The sequence below is a fragment of the Geotrypetes seraphini genome, chromosome 16 (genome assembly GCF_902459505.1).
Source record: "Geotrypetes seraphini chromosome 16, aGeoSer1.1, whole genome shotgun sequence".
NCBI classification, from domain to species: Eukaryota; Metazoa; Chordata; class Amphibia; order Gymnophiona; family Dermophiidae; genus Geotrypetes; species Geotrypetes seraphini.
In genome coordinates this window covers 3,501,318-3,516,625 of record NC_047099.1, presented here as the reverse complement: position 1 = coordinate 3,516,625, position 15,308 = coordinate 3,501,318, and the positions used below count along the sequence as shown (strand labels likewise).

The window sequence follows — 15,308 nt, the reverse complement described above, 5'->3', positions numbered from 1 at the left end:
AATTCTTTTGAATCTGTCCCCTTTCAACTTTTCTGAATGCCCTCTTGTTCTTTTATTTTTTGAAAGTTTGAAGAATCTGTCCCTCTCTACTCTCTCTATGCCCTTCATGATCTTGTAAGTCTCTATCATATCCCCTCTAAGTCTCCTCTTCTCCAGGGAAAAGAGACCCAGTTTCTCCAATCTCTCAACGTATGAAAGATTTTCCATCCCTTTTATCAGACGTGCCGCTCTCCTCTGAACTCTCTCGAGAAACGCCAAGCAGTGATAATGGTTATTACTGTTATAAGGGGTTAGGGGTGAGGAGTGATAAGAGGAACAAAATGATAGTTATTACTGAGGGTATAGGGAAAGGGCTGAGGAGCTATAATATGAGACAGGCTAATGGTTATGAGCAGGAGTGAAAATTATATGGAGTTATCTTAGCAGGGTTTAAAAAAATGGTTGGATAATTTCCTAAAACAAAACACCATAAGCCAGTATTAAGATAGAATTGGGATAATTCACTACTTATTCCTAGGATAAGCAGCATAAAATCTGTTTTACTCTTTGGGATCATGCCAGATTTTTGTGATCTAGGTTGGTCACTGTGGAAACGGGATACCGGGCTTGATGGACCTGTGGTCTGCCCCAGTACGGCAGCTCTTATGTTCTTATGATTTATTTATTTATTTTAGGTATTTATATACGGCCTATCAAAGTTATCTAAACAGTTTTCAATCAGGTACTCAATCATTTTCCCTGTCTGTCCCAGTGGGCTCCCAATCTATCTAACGTACCTGGAGCAATGGAGGCTTGCGTAACTCACCCAGGGTCACAAGGAGCAATACAGGATTTGAACCCCTAACCTCAGGGTGTCGAGGCTGTAGCTCTAACCAACTATGCGTGAAAATTCTTTTCTAAAATTACCCCCCAAATAACTAGTAAACCTATGTATGTCTCCTCTTCTCTGACACAGAACTGAGCTGTAGAGCTGACAGCAAACTGTTAAAAACAATGACTTCTGATACATTTCATATGGTATGTAGATTCTCTGTTATGAAGTTATGTCAAAATTTAGAAAGCAGCTATTCTATAAAAGCTACATAAGGGAGATGCCTTCTTAAACCAGGGTCTTGAAATTTTCTTTTTTTTTTTTAAGTTCAATGAGTTTTTATTAAGGTTTTACAACAAAACAGAAAATAATACAGATGTATAACATCAAAACATTGCATTAAGACGCATATTGAGCAGGTATAACTCTATAAATACACATGTAGGTTGGAACTCTGCCCCAGGAACACACATTAGGCTTGATGTTTTGGCGTTTTTACAAGCTTGCTCAGGTGCACAATTTTATACACATCCTGATTTATGTGCAACAAATAAAAGTTTACTCCATAAAGAGTAATGCACATAAAATAATCAGAATAAATATTTGTTTTCTCCCCTCTACAATCACAATAATCATGTCTGCAGAATTGTTTTCCGTGCTACAATTTTCCACAGCGCACACTTCACGTCTTTGTTCTTCAGGCTGTAAATGATAGGGTTCAACATGGGGACCACGGCATTGTACAGCACTGCGTAAAGCTTGTTCTGATCCAATGAATAAAGGGACGCTGGGCGCATGTACACGCAGAAGACAGCCCCGTACAGGAGAGCAACGGAGACGAGGTGGGAAGAGCAGGTGGAGAAGGCTTTGCGCCTTCCCTCGGCAGAACGGATCCTCAGAATGGCAGAAACAATGTAGACATAAGAGGTGGCAGTGAGCAACAAGCAACCTGTGACCAGACACATGTTCTCTGTCAGGACCAGCATTTCAATGACAGAAGTGTCGCTGCAGGAGAGTTTGATCAGGGCTGTAAGATCGCAGCAGAAGTGGTTGATTATGTTGGAGTCGCAGAATGATAACTGGGAGATCATCATGGTGTGAGGAGCGATATCTAGGAACCCTACTATCCAGCAGGCAGCAACCAGCTGGATGCAGACCCTCTTGTTAACGACATGGTGGTAGCGCAAAGGGTCACAGATTGCTGCGTAGCGGTCGTATGCCATGGCAGTGAGGAGAAAGAATTCAGTGCTTGCAAAAGACAGAAAGAGGTAGAGCTGGGTCAGACAGCCTGAGAACGATATGGTTTTGTCCTTGGTCACAGAGCTGACCAGCATCCTGGGGAATGTGGTGGAGGTGAAGGACATGTCTAGGAGGGCCAGGTTACTGAGGAAGAAGTACATGGGCTTGTGGAGGTGAGGGTCGAAACACGTCAGTACCAGGATGATGAGGTTCCCCATCAGGTTCATCAGATAAATACTCAGGAAAACCACAAAGAGCAATATCTGGAAGTCTTGATGATCGGAGAACCCCAGGAGGAGAAATTCTGTGACTTGTGTTTGGTTTCTCCTCTCCATGATCTACTGTGTGGAGCTTGCTAAAATGATAGCAAGAAATGTAGAGAAAAATTAAAAGTTATGGCGAAGTCAGACCTCATAGCAGTAACTAGATAGTTCAGAGCCTAAAGATGAGATTCAATTCCTCCTTTCTGCATTCTGCAGGACACCCTCATCCATACAAATATCCAGTCAACCAAGTCTTAGGCATTCTTTTGCCAGATAGGCAATATAAAAATAGTTGTCTACTCTGTTCTATCTTCTTCATTTGTGCAGTGTTCACCCTAAATTACTTAGGAGTCTTCCATCTATCTTCCCATCACTGTGGGTTGTGCAGCAATACAGAGGTTTCCATCACCAGAGGCAGATAATTGAAACTGTGATACTGATGCCCAACTGCCAGTGGTGGAACCTGGACGGAGGACTTCTGTGAGCCTTAGAAAGAACTCAGTGAGCAGCTTGCAAACCGCTCACAGACATGGGATGACATAGCTCCCAGATGGACAATGCCTGGGCATGTCCATCCTGTGGCACTGAGTGCATGGTTTGGTGCAACAATGTGGAAGTTAAGCAGTCACAGACTGATATTCCATCCTGTGCCCAGCTAGCTTGGCATATGAAGATAAGACAGCTTTTTTTGCTGACCTAACTTTGGACTCCTTCTACAAAGCCGCGGTAATGGCTGCTGCTGTGGTAATTGCTCCGATGCCCATAGGGGTTTAATAGTCATCAGAGCGTTTGCTTTGAGGCAGCCGCTACCGTGATTTTGTGAAATGGGAGTGGGGGTGCCTACTTACTTAGCCAGTTAGTGGACAGAATATTGCCTCCAGCTGGATAAATAGTGACTCTGCCCAAAATTTAGCCAGTTTTACAATAGCTGGTTAGAGGACAAATTCAGTGGCGCTCCTGAATTTGACATACTGCCTTTACAAAAGTATAATATACAGCAAATTTAATCATTTTTCAATTAGCATAAACAGATATATTAAACATCAGAAAAATATCATGGAACAGCCTGACCAACAGACCTTTAGAATTTCATAATAATGCTGGAAGAGTGAGGAAAAAGATGAAGGTAAAGAAAAAGAAGAAGAAGAAGAAGAAGAGAGGAGTGTCTATGAAATAGATTGAACATATGAGTCTAGGAATTTCCAGGGTGATTTACATTTACATGTTCAATCTATTTCATAGACACTCCTCTCTTCTTCTTCTTCTTTTTCTTTACCTTCATCTTTTTCCTCATTTTATTCTTTTTCTTTCTTCCTTCAATTTCTCTTTCCTCTTATCTTTTCCTTTATTATCTTTTCATGAACAGTCCTAGTACTTTAGATCTTTTAAAATGATTCAATTCTACATTGCACAATGTAACTGAATATTTGTTATACTAAATGTTTTGTTTTATTTTTTGATACCCTGTACTTGAACTGTTTCTTATATTTTTTCAAAAAACTCAATAAAAAATATTGAACTTAAAAAAAAAAAATAATGCTGGAAGAGAACTGACTTAACAAGATAAGGAAGATCAATCTGAAGAAAGACATGGGGTAAGCCACTGCATGGAATGTTGCTACTCCTTGGGTTTTGGCCAGGTATCAGTGACCTGGATTGGCCACCGTAAGAACAGGCTACTGGGCTTAATGGACCTTTGGTCTGACCCAGTAACGCTATTCTTATGTTCTTAATGATTCCAAAGTGCTGGACCAACATATGAAAATGCTCTGGCTCTAGTAGATGAAAGTCTTACTTTCTTAAGACCAAAAAGTTGAAGGAAATTTTTATGCGACGGACACAATGATTCTGCTCAAAAACAAAATGTACCCTCTCTTACCCTATGGCCTCAGTAACAGAGTGCAACCAAAAATGATTTTTTAAAAAATATATTAAATTTTATAAACCAAAAACATTCTCGTATGAAGTTGCTATTGCCTTCAAACAAAGAAAACCTAGAGGAAAGGGCTAGAACAAGGGAGACGGGAAGTCATTTGCAAATTGCTTCTCTGTTTTCAGGTATTATGATCAAGTTTATCCCTTAGAAACCAAGTAGTCATGAGGGACTGTGCCAGAAGGACTGGAAGATAGATGAAACGAAAATGAATTATAACTGGTAGGCATCCAGTCTGTCCATCTGCAGCATCCACTATCTCCTCCCCTTCCTAAAGGCTAAGGGGCTCATAATCAAAACTGAAATAAGTCTAAAAACTCGCCCAAGTTGGCACTTGGACAATCTAGACAGGTCGTCCAAGTGCCGATAATTGAAACGGCTTTTTAGACATATCCAGGGACTTTTTAGGCCTATGAATCTCACTGTGCTCCCAGAGCTGAAAGAGGCATTTTTGGAGGTGGGATGTGGCCTGACCTAGACTTAGTCGTCCTGCAGCGATAATCAAATTTTTGACGGGATTGCCTAGACGGAACTTATATGTTATGAGCTAGATGATCTAAAGACACATATAAGTGCCCAAAAGGTATCTAAAGTGGCCAGATAACTACAGCAGAGATAAAGTAAAGACCCCCCACAAGCTACCTCCATGTTTACTGACCCCGTCACCCCCCAAAAAAAGTTCAGAATAAAAATGTTCATACCTGGCTCCGGAACATCAGCACCTGGCATAGGAAAGCCTAGTAGAGCTGCACAGAGGTGGCTTAAGTAGTCTGGGGAGTGGGCTGTGCCAACTTTTCACAGTACTGTCTGTTGTTTAACCTCTCCTCCCCCAATCATACCCCAGCAAAACTTAGATTTTCAGTCTCTACCTGGCAGTGAAAAATAATTTCTAATCAACCTGTGATCTTCTTGCCTCAAAGGTCATGGGATTTTATGCTGTACTTTTCAAAAAGCTGGAACAATGAGACGGTAGAATTAATCACTTCCAAAAACGCCGATCATGTGCTTTAATAAATGACTAATTTTAATATATCAGAGATTTGTGAATTTAAACAATTTTTACAATGAGAGCTTAAACAATAAAAGCAATTCATGTACAGAATCCAAATGTCTTCTCTTCAATGCAAAGTGAACAATTTCTGCTCTGTCATCTGCACACCTGGAAGGCCCTAGCAGGGACACTTAACTAGGTTTTAAAAACCCTTAGGACCAGTCTCTGAGGGCAAAGGAAGAGCAATGAACAGTCAATAGTTTTGGCTTTAGAACTTGCAATATATCCCCCCCGAGATGCTGTCACATTGTGCCTGAAAAAGAAGAAGGGAAAAAGGCTTTGGAAAGGAGAAAACAGCACAGAAGAATCAGGAGTTACTTGATTAATTGCAATTTTAATTGTGTGTTCCAGCTCTGCTTCTTGTGTTCCCTTTTTTTTGTGTGTGTGTGCTTTAGTGTGAGAGAAAAACAAAAGGAATTCTTTTTCATCTCACAGAGAGGTTCACAAAGGAAGGGAAATAATTTTATGAAATCATTTGAAAAAACCTCATATCAGCACTTCAGTAACAGATACAGCTCAACAAGTTTTTAAGTGAGTTGTAAGCTTGGAAACCCAGCAGGGTAAATTAAGCATGATACATCCCTTGACCTAAATTATTTCATAATGAAGTGCTGTAAATGAAGTCACCACTAGTATTCCCAATCAAAAGTGAACCTTACTCTGTGGTAAAACGCAAGTAATCAAAATATTAAAATGCCGTCTTTTTCTAGTAATGACTGGGATAGCCATACAGATGGTTACTCGTAATTGGAAGAATTACAACCGCCTAAATTTTCCTTTCCGATGGGCAAATCTGTGCTACAGCTATAGGTATGAAAAAATGAATGCCGATAGTTTGGGGCACAGTAATTTATTTAAATTGGTTTGGGGCCCGTTGGCATCTTATATTACTTCATTATAGTATGAGACAATTTTTGTTTATTTTATTACACAACCAGGGAAGGGTGGGACGGGGGTATTTTTGTCCTAATTTTGTCCTTTGAGTATTTACGTCTGGGATGGGGTGGGGAGGATATTATTAATCTGAATAAGGTAAGGTTATTGGGTAAATCTATGTTTTTGTGTTTTATTAATTAAGCATTGGGTGGGGGGGGGATAAAAGGGTTGGTTATGTATATTTGTAACTTGAATGTGCTTTTATTGACTTTTTCCACGTTGAGTTCTATTTTTTGAAAGTGCTTTAGTGTGGGTGCATGAGGGAAAGTAAGAATTCTTGGACAAGTTCCTGGAGGAAAAGTCCATAGTCAGTTATTGAGAAAGACAAGGGGGAAGCCACTGCTTGCCCGGGATCGGTAGCATGGAATATTGTTATTCCTTGAGTTTTGGCCAAGTACTAGGGACCTAGATTGGCCATCGTGAGAACGGGCTACTGGGCTTGATGGACCTTATTTTCTTATTCAGTGATGTTTCAGTTTTATATTACATTACATTACATTAGGGATTTCTATTCCGCCATTACCTTGCGGTTCAAGGCGGCTTACAAAAGATTTATAAACGGGGTTACAATGGAAGAACAGATGATATACTAGAGTGGTAGATAGTAGATCTTTTGACATTTTCGGGGCAAGGATTTATACAGCTTACAAGAAGTGTGTAAATGGAGGTTACATTGGTTGCATTATTGTTATTGCTGGGGTAGTAAGGGTAGAATCTTTTGTCAATTTTAGCGTTGTTAATAGTACGTGAAGTTAGGGCTGATTTAGGAATTTCTTGAAAAGTATAGTTTTTATTTCTTTTCTGAATGTCTTGCAGTCTGAGGTATATATATTGGGATTTAACTAGCTAGGAGCGGTTTGGGGCAGTTAAATCACTTTGGAATACTGACACCATCGTATCAGAGTTTAAGGCCTAGAGTAGGCCTGTCCAAATTAAGTCCTCAAGGGCTACAAACAGGTCAGGTTTTCAGGATATCCCTAGTGAATAGTGCTTGATAAACATAGTGCATCCATGTTGTGTTAATCTAATTGTAAAGCCAAACAATAGAGACAGTGGTGTTGGAAATCCAGTCCCTCTTCACCATCACATTCCCTCTGGTTTTGTATGAGTGCATCGGCATATGAGATAAACCTAGTAAGCTTTGTCTATCATCACATTTTTATGTTTCTGGTTGGGAAAGAATTGTTTATCTCAGTGACTTTAGAATCAACACCCCTTTGCTTTATTTCATTCTTTTATTTGGTGGAAAATTTACAAGGATAGGCACAGAAATAGAGAAATATCTGATTCAAACATCCATAGAGAATTGTACAATAGTAAACATTACAGCTACTTCTACTCCAATTGCATATTCTAACCAACTGGTAGAGATGTTGATAGCCTTTTCTCAACCAACCACACTTAAGCTACAGTCCTAGCTTTTTGTCGGCAACAACTCGATGTCCTAGCATGGATTTAGGAGGAACTCATCCCAGTGACTCTGTACTGATCCAGTGCTCCTGTACAGAGATGGAGACGCTCTTCTTTCAGAGTCATCACTGAACCATGATGCCCTTTTCCTTTTGGCAATACTGATTTGATAACCTGCCCTGCATAGACGTCCTACATGTATGTTGACATTGAATAAACAAACATTGTATTAGATGCCATCAATACTGAGTTTCTTCTCTATATCCACTCATCCACATCATCTTGCGGAATGTGAAGTAACAATGGGTCACTTAAAACATAGTATCTTGAGTGATGGGGACTGATGGAAGAAGAGAGGGTGATGGTTATTTTTACTGTGAGAGAACACTAGGTGAGGAATGCCAGGAAGAGAAGGGTGATGGATACTACACAAAATTAGAAGAGACAGGATAGGAGAGGGAGATGGTTACTTGTGTGGGTACAAAAGTCATTATGTGAGGGGGAGGGTGAAGGAGAAGATAGGATGTGGTTATTACTATGGATGACCAAGGCATGGGATGAAGACAGAGGAAGAAAGAGATCAGAAACAAGTATGAAATTAAATTTGAACATAGATAGGGCGATTGTACATTCAAGGATAGGGGATGCTACGTTATCAGTAAGAGGTGGAAAACTCTGGACTGCTTTACCAGGGTTATTGCAATTTTGTGCATCCAGGTTTGGATTTAAAAAATTGCTGAAGAGACAATTGTTTGTGAATGCCTTTACGTCATGTAATGCTTGCATAAGAGATTGGAGGTGTTGTGAGATGGGAAGAGACTTTGTGAAGATATGTGTGAAAAATCCTTCTGTTGCGTATTAAAAAAATTGGGGGAGTGATTTCATTATCGATGTCTTTTAAGGGGTTGTAGAGTAAGACGATTTTGTACGTACTGTTTTTATTTTATGTATGTTTCTTACATAAACCTTATAGGTTTTATGCGCTATAAAACATTTACAATAAATAATGGAGTTATTCAAATTTCTTCTGCATCTTTCATTGACGTTCCTTAACCTACTGTTTTCCTCCTTGTTCCCTTCATCAGTGCGGATTTAACCTCTTTGTTCCTCAGGCTATAAATGATAGGGTTCAGCATGGGGATGACTGCATTGTATAATACACCAAAGAGTTTGTCTCCAGGCAATGTATTCATGGACCGGGATCTCACATACACCAAAAGAACCGTTATAGAGTATATAATAACAACTGTAAGGTGGGAGGAGCAGGTGGAGAAGGCCTTGCGCCTGCCTTCCACTGAACGTATCTTCAAGATGGATGAGATTATATAAAAGTAAGACACCAGGATGAGCAGGAAACATCCTGTCGCCAAGCCCATGTTTAGAGTGACGAGCAACATTTCAATGACTGAAGTGTCGCTGCAGGAGAGCTTCAACAGAGTCTGGAGGTCGCAGAAGAAATGGTCAATTGTGTTGTGGCCACAGAAAGAAGATAGACACATCCAGATACTGTGTGGTAGAACGCAAAGGAAGCCGGATATCCAGGAACTGGCAACCAGTATGCCACACACCCTCTTGTTCATGATCATCGAGTAGTGTAAGGGACTGCAGATGGCTGCGTAGCGGTCGTATGCCATGGCAGCCAAGAGGAAGAACTCTGTGCTCGTGAAGGCCATAATCAGGTACAGTTGGGCCATGCACTCAGAAAAGGGAACTGCCTTGCTCTTTCTTAAAGAAAGGACCAGCATTTTTGGGAGTGTGCTAGAGCTTAAACAGATGTCTAAGATGGCCAGGTTGCCCAGGAAGAAGTACATCGGTTTGTGCAAACCCGACTCAAAGAACACTAGTGTTAAAATGGCCAAGTTTCCTATCAGGTTCACCAGGTAAATGGACAGGAATACTGCAAAGAGCAAGCCCTGAAGATGTTCTTGATCGGAGAACCCCAAGACAAGAAATTCTGTGTCCAGCGTTTTGTTATCCATCTCCAAGTCATTCATGTTCGGCGCTCACTAAGGTGAAAAACAAAAAATATAACACAGAGAAATTAGAGAGGGAAGGTGTAGAAAAGACCAACCTCTACTGCAGTGTTTCCCAAGTCAGCCCTGGATTACCCTCTTGCCAGTCAGGTTTTCAGGATATCCACAATGAATATGCATGAGATTGATTTGCATATACTGTCTTCTTGACCTCTTTCATGCATATTTGTTGCGGACATGCTGAAAACCTGACTTGCAAGGGGGTACTCCAAGACCAACTTGGGAAACACTCATACGAACATAAGAAGTTGCCTCCGCTGGGTCAGACCGAAAGATCCATCGCACCCAGCAGTCCGCTCCTGCAGCGGCCCATCAGGTCCATGACCTGTAAGGTGATCCTTGTCTACACCCTTGGATCCCCTTTATCTATACCCTTTCATAGCCTATCCCTACCTTTATCTGTATCCCTTAATCCCCGTATTCTTCAGGAATTTATCCAATCCTTCTTTGATCCACCTTTCCGTAAAACAAAACACTGCCTCCAAGTGGCTGGCAGCAAATAATTCACAACTGCAGTTGAAGAAAAAGCTTCAAAAACCTTTAATAAGATAAATATACTGACTGAATATTCCTCATTTTCTGCATAGCTGGTGTTAAGATGTGGAAAGCTTTGATGGGTCAGTTGTAACAATTCATTGATCGGTTTCAATTCAAGAAACAGCTAAAAACCCAATTCATGTGTCACCGCATTCTTATGACTTAACAGTTCTTTGGAAAAGAAAATTTAGTTCTCCTCTGTTGATTTTAAGATTTTAGTTTGTCATAATTATTATATTTGTTTTAACTCTTGTGAACCGTTTAGTTCTTAAGCGGTATAAAAAAAATTTAAATAAATAAAATTTCCCCCTAGATAAAAGAGCATTCAGGGATCAACAGTGTGAGTATTTCTACTCAAAGTAGAAGAGAAGGCGAGCTTAGAGTTAGGGCAGAAGAAGCAACAGCAGACATGGATTGTATATGCTTAAATGAAATGATTTAAAAGTCCTTTTACATAATTTTAGCACATGCTGAGATTAGTGGGCGCTACGGCTACTACTAATACTATATATCATTTCTATAGCAATGAAAAGTGTACACAGCACTGTACATTTAACATATAATAGACGGTCCCTGCTCTGAAGAACTTACAATCTAATATGGACAGACAAACATGACATATAAGGGGTGGGGAGTTTCTGGATCAGCGTTGGGGATTTATGATCACTATGTACCAGCAGAACCAACACAGCCACCTCCAGCACCACAACCTGTAATCCACCAAGGACCAAGCCCCAAATAGCTCCCCCTCTTGTCAACCCCCAGACCAGCTGCCCCAAATGCCATGAGGCTTACAGTGTACACTAAGGGCCTCTTCTATCAAATTGCGCTAGCAGTTTTTAGTGCAGTGAGCCGTGCTGCTCCCGACGCTCATAGAGTTCCCATGAGCGTCAGGAGCAGCACGGCCAGGCCCTAAGTGTTAGTAAAATGGCCTCTTAGAGTCTGAGGCAAATCTAAGAGAGCTGAACAGTAAAGAGGCTGGGAAGGATAGAGGAGGAGTGAGAGCGCCCAAGAAACAGCAGAGCAAAATATTGGATTTTGAGAGGTCTTTGAGATATCTCATGAACTAACAGTAAATTCATTAAGATCTCAGGAACAATGTTATTGAGACCAGAGTTGGGGGGTTCTTGAGGGAACTCAAGGACCAGAATTATTGGCTCTGGAAGTGTTTGAGACAACTTATAAACCAAGAAGTTGAGAGCTGGAGTCGGGAGTGTTCAAGACAGATCAGGGATCAGTGGTACTGAGTCTGAGATTTGAGGTCTTTGAAACAACCCAGGGATCAGATATAAAGTGGATCTTTTCCTCAGTGCTTCTGTGTCTGATTACAACATACCAAGGAGAAGAAAGTCAGAAAAAAGAAAACTCTGAATATCTAAGGGAAGTTTGTAAGAGAACCCAGTGAGGCATATTTAAGATTTATGTTCATAAATCTCACTGGCTAAACTCAGGATTTCACCGAACCTTCTCCAGAAGAGTTAACCCCTGGAAAAATAAGATGAGATCTCCAAAGTGTGAAACCATAGTGGCATTTGCCATCCCAGATTTATTAGGGCAGATAATCAGAGCTTTAATAATCCAGAGATAATCAGAGCTTTAAACAGAAAAAGCAAAACATTTATGACAAGTATCGGGGTTTCTGGAGAATGGATAGAAACATCTTGAGAAACAAGTTTTGGAGAAGAACAAAAAAAGACAAGGAGATGGACCTACTGCTATTTTGCAGGATAGTTAGTAAAGCACTTGCAGAAGTTTGCCAAGGTAGTATAAAGAAATAAAACAAAAAACAAAGAAAATAAGGTGATACCTGTTTTTATTGGACTAACTCAATGCACAGAAGATTGATCAGGAAAAATGGTGTCTGATCCTGGGGAAAGGGAGTGGAGTGGAGTGTTCACTGTTTCCAAAAATACGAGGATTAGAGGGCATGAGATAAAGCTACTAAGTAGTAGATTTAAAACAAACTCTGGACTTCGTTGCTGCAGAATGTGTTCAAATCAGTTAGTTTAGCAGGGTTTAAAAAAAGGTTTGGATAATTCCTAAAAGAGAAGTCCATACACCATTATTGAGATGGCTTGGGGTAATCCACCCCTTATTCTTAGGATAAGCTGCATAAAATCTGTTTTGCTACTTGGGAACTAGCTAAGGTACTTGAGATCTGGGTTGGTCTGTCCCAGTATGGCAATTCTTATGCTCTTAAAATTTGTAGGATCCTGTCCCAAGGTTAAAAGCAGAAATGTATTTCCTCCTGTACTGTGCAAAATGCAAAGAGAGAAGAGAATCACATTTCTCACAGAACAGAGAGAGAAAATCAAAGACTTCTCCCAAAAAAAATGGGAACCAATCCAATACTACTCTCCTTAACCGTTGTCTTTCCTCTAACATTTATATTTCCTTTTTTTCCCATTTGTTCACCTCAACCATACAAAATACTTTCATCTATTTTCTTTCCTCTTATTATTCCTATTGTGGCGTGGGATGTCCGTCCCGTATCCTTCATCTAACCTTTATTCACTCATCATTTTCTCTTTTTTCTCTTCCATCATCAGTCTTTCTCTTCCTCCCTCCTCCCCTTTTCTCCCTCTCTTTTCACTTTGCCTTTCTCCTCTCCAGGCTTTGTAGCGCGTTCTTTTGAGTCTCCAGGTCTTCATTGTGTTTCATTTTGGTTTGAAGTCAATTTACATATCATGCTTCATGTAACATGTTTTATGTACTGTCTGGATCTCTGGTTGGTTCATTTGAACCTCTTGTTCACTTGTTCAACATTCCTTGTGTTCTTTGTATTTCTCTGTTTTGTTCTGAAAACTCAATAAATATATTTGAAATTGACTTCTCCCCAAAAAATGAGCAGGTAAAACTGTGTCTAATCCTGGGGAAAAGGGAGAAACAGCAGCTGGAGCAGCAAAATCTGTGGGATCCCTCAAAGGGCTTCTGAACTTCAGGAAAGCACTAAAAACTTACCTCTTCCCATAAATCCAGTCCCTCCTTTCCACACATATATATTTTAATGTACACTGAACTAGATCCTCTCTGGTTGTTAACTGAAGTTGGAAATAACCGCATGTTAACTTAAAGACCAAATTGTATGCTAAACTTGATTAAAACATTTATATACCGCATACAACTATGAGGTTTCCATATGACATACATAAACCAAATCTCCACCTCAAGACACAGAAGAACCTCGAACCCTTTCGCCTTCCCCCCATTCAAAGGCACACAACGCAAGAAAACGTTTGACAACCTTCTGGCAACACAAGCAGCAAAACTCAACCATTCCATCTCCAATCTGATGACAATATCGGACAACTTCAAAACATTCCGAAAAGAAATCAAAACCCTGCTTTTCAAAAAATTCATCCAAATATCTTAACCCCTCCTCTCTTACCTCCAGAAGATTCACCTTCCTCCAGATAATTCTCCCCCAAATTACCCACCTAAACACCTTCCTAGTAAACAAACCCCTAAAATAGATTGTAATCTTACCCTCTCTAACTGTATTCCATTTGTCTTTTTCACACAGTTCTGCACTGTCAGTTTAATAAACATCCCGTAAGTTCCCATAGGATTCTATCCAGCTATCTCCCCTATGTTTAAAAAAAAAAAAAAAATTGTATCTTCACTGGAAAATGTCCAGACAAATCTTTTGTAATCCGCCTTGAACTGCAAGGGATAGGCGGAATAGAAATCCGTAATGTAATGTAATGTAATAGAATCTTGTTTCCCTCCGATTATCACATATAACATAGACATGTCAAGACAACATTGTTAAACATCCCTGTTATAATAGGTATAGAGCACAGTTAGGGCGCTGATCTTTGACCAGAGGGCCACTGCGTGAGTGGACTTGGGCACGATGGACCACTGGTCTGACCCAGCAGCGGCAATTTTTATGTTCTTAATTCGATCAATTCGAGGTCAGAAAAATTCTAGAAGGCGATTATCAACTGAAATACATCTTAGCATAAGAAGGCAGTGGCAAACAATTGAGTTTTTTCAGCATTTTCTTAAAATTCATCCTCCCCGTACAAAACCGCATGCAAATTCATCATCTGTCTATGCATTACGTATGTCAACCTTGCAACCCGTTCTGAGCTCGTTGTAGAGGACGGGATCGAAAACAAACCAAAGAAAGAAAGAAAAGCAGAAATGCATTTTCTCCTGTACTGTGCAAAATCCAATGAGAAAAGAGATCCAAATTTCCCAAAGAGCAGGGAGAAATATCAAAGACTTCCCCCCAAAAGAATGAGCAGGAAAAACTGTGTCTAATTCTGGGGGAAGGGGGAGAAACAGCAGCTGGAGTAGCAAGTTTAAAAGCAGAAATGCATTTCCTCCTGTACTGTCCAGAATGCAAAGAGAGAAGAGTTGCACATTTTTCAAAGAACAGAGAGAAAATGAAAGAATTCCCCCAAAAGAATGAGTAGGAAAAATGATGTCTAATTCTGGGGAAAGGGGAGAAACAGCAGCTGGAGTAGCAAGTTTAAAAGCAGAAATGCATTTCCTCCTGTACTGTGCAAAGTCCAAGGAGAGAAGAGAAGGGGAAGGGGTAAAACGCGGATCTAAAGCCGCACATCCTTAAAAATCTGAGGTCCGTGTCTGTGCCACTTGTAGTTTCTGTCTCTTACAGACCTCTATGACATTTTAGCGCTGATGGATCCGTCTCAGCATAGGGAGGGAAAAGTATTAGGATCCGTCAGCGCTAAAATGTCATAGAGCTCTGTCAGAGCCAGAGACCAAGATTTATCCTTAACTCTTCCCCCCCTGGGACCTCCTGGACTATGCCAGAGCGTTAATATGATGTCTGGAAAGCAAACTGCAGTACGGGAATGTTTAACAGCAGTCTCCCCAAGAAGATCACACGTTACCTCTTAACCCCCGCACTCCAGAGGGGCTACAAGATCCAGGACCTCAATTACGGCAAATTCTATGTCGGGCTTAAAGGATAAGAAAAACAAAAACTCCCAAACCCCAAGAAATAGAACTGGATAGGGGGGAGAGACAAGTCCAGGAATAGTAAATCTATTCTAAAACCGAACCAAATAATGAATTTTCAGTGCTTGGGAGAGCCCTCACACACAGCCTCCCACTGGAAACT

The 15,308-nt window shown here is 40.5% G+C and overlaps 2 protein-coding genes across 2 annotated transcripts; both read right to left on the bottom strand.

Moving 5' to 3' along the window:
- Positions 1-1,443: 1,443 nt before the first annotated feature.
- LOC117350349 (olfactory receptor 5V1-like) lies at positions 1,444-2,385 on the bottom strand. Its single transcript, XM_033924609.1, has one exon. The coding sequence runs from the start codon at positions 2,383-2,385 to the stop codon at positions 1,444-1,446; it is 942 nt and encodes a 313-aa protein (XP_033780500.1).
- Positions 2,386-8,692: 6,307 nt separating this feature from the next.
- Positions 8,693-9,637, bottom strand: LOC117350348 (olfactory receptor-like protein OLF1). The gene has a single exon (XM_033924608.1). It carries the CDS (start codon positions 9,635-9,637, stop codon positions 8,693-8,695), a length of 945 nt encoding a protein of 314 aa, XP_033780499.1.
- Positions 9,638-15,308: the final 5,671 nt, after the last annotated feature.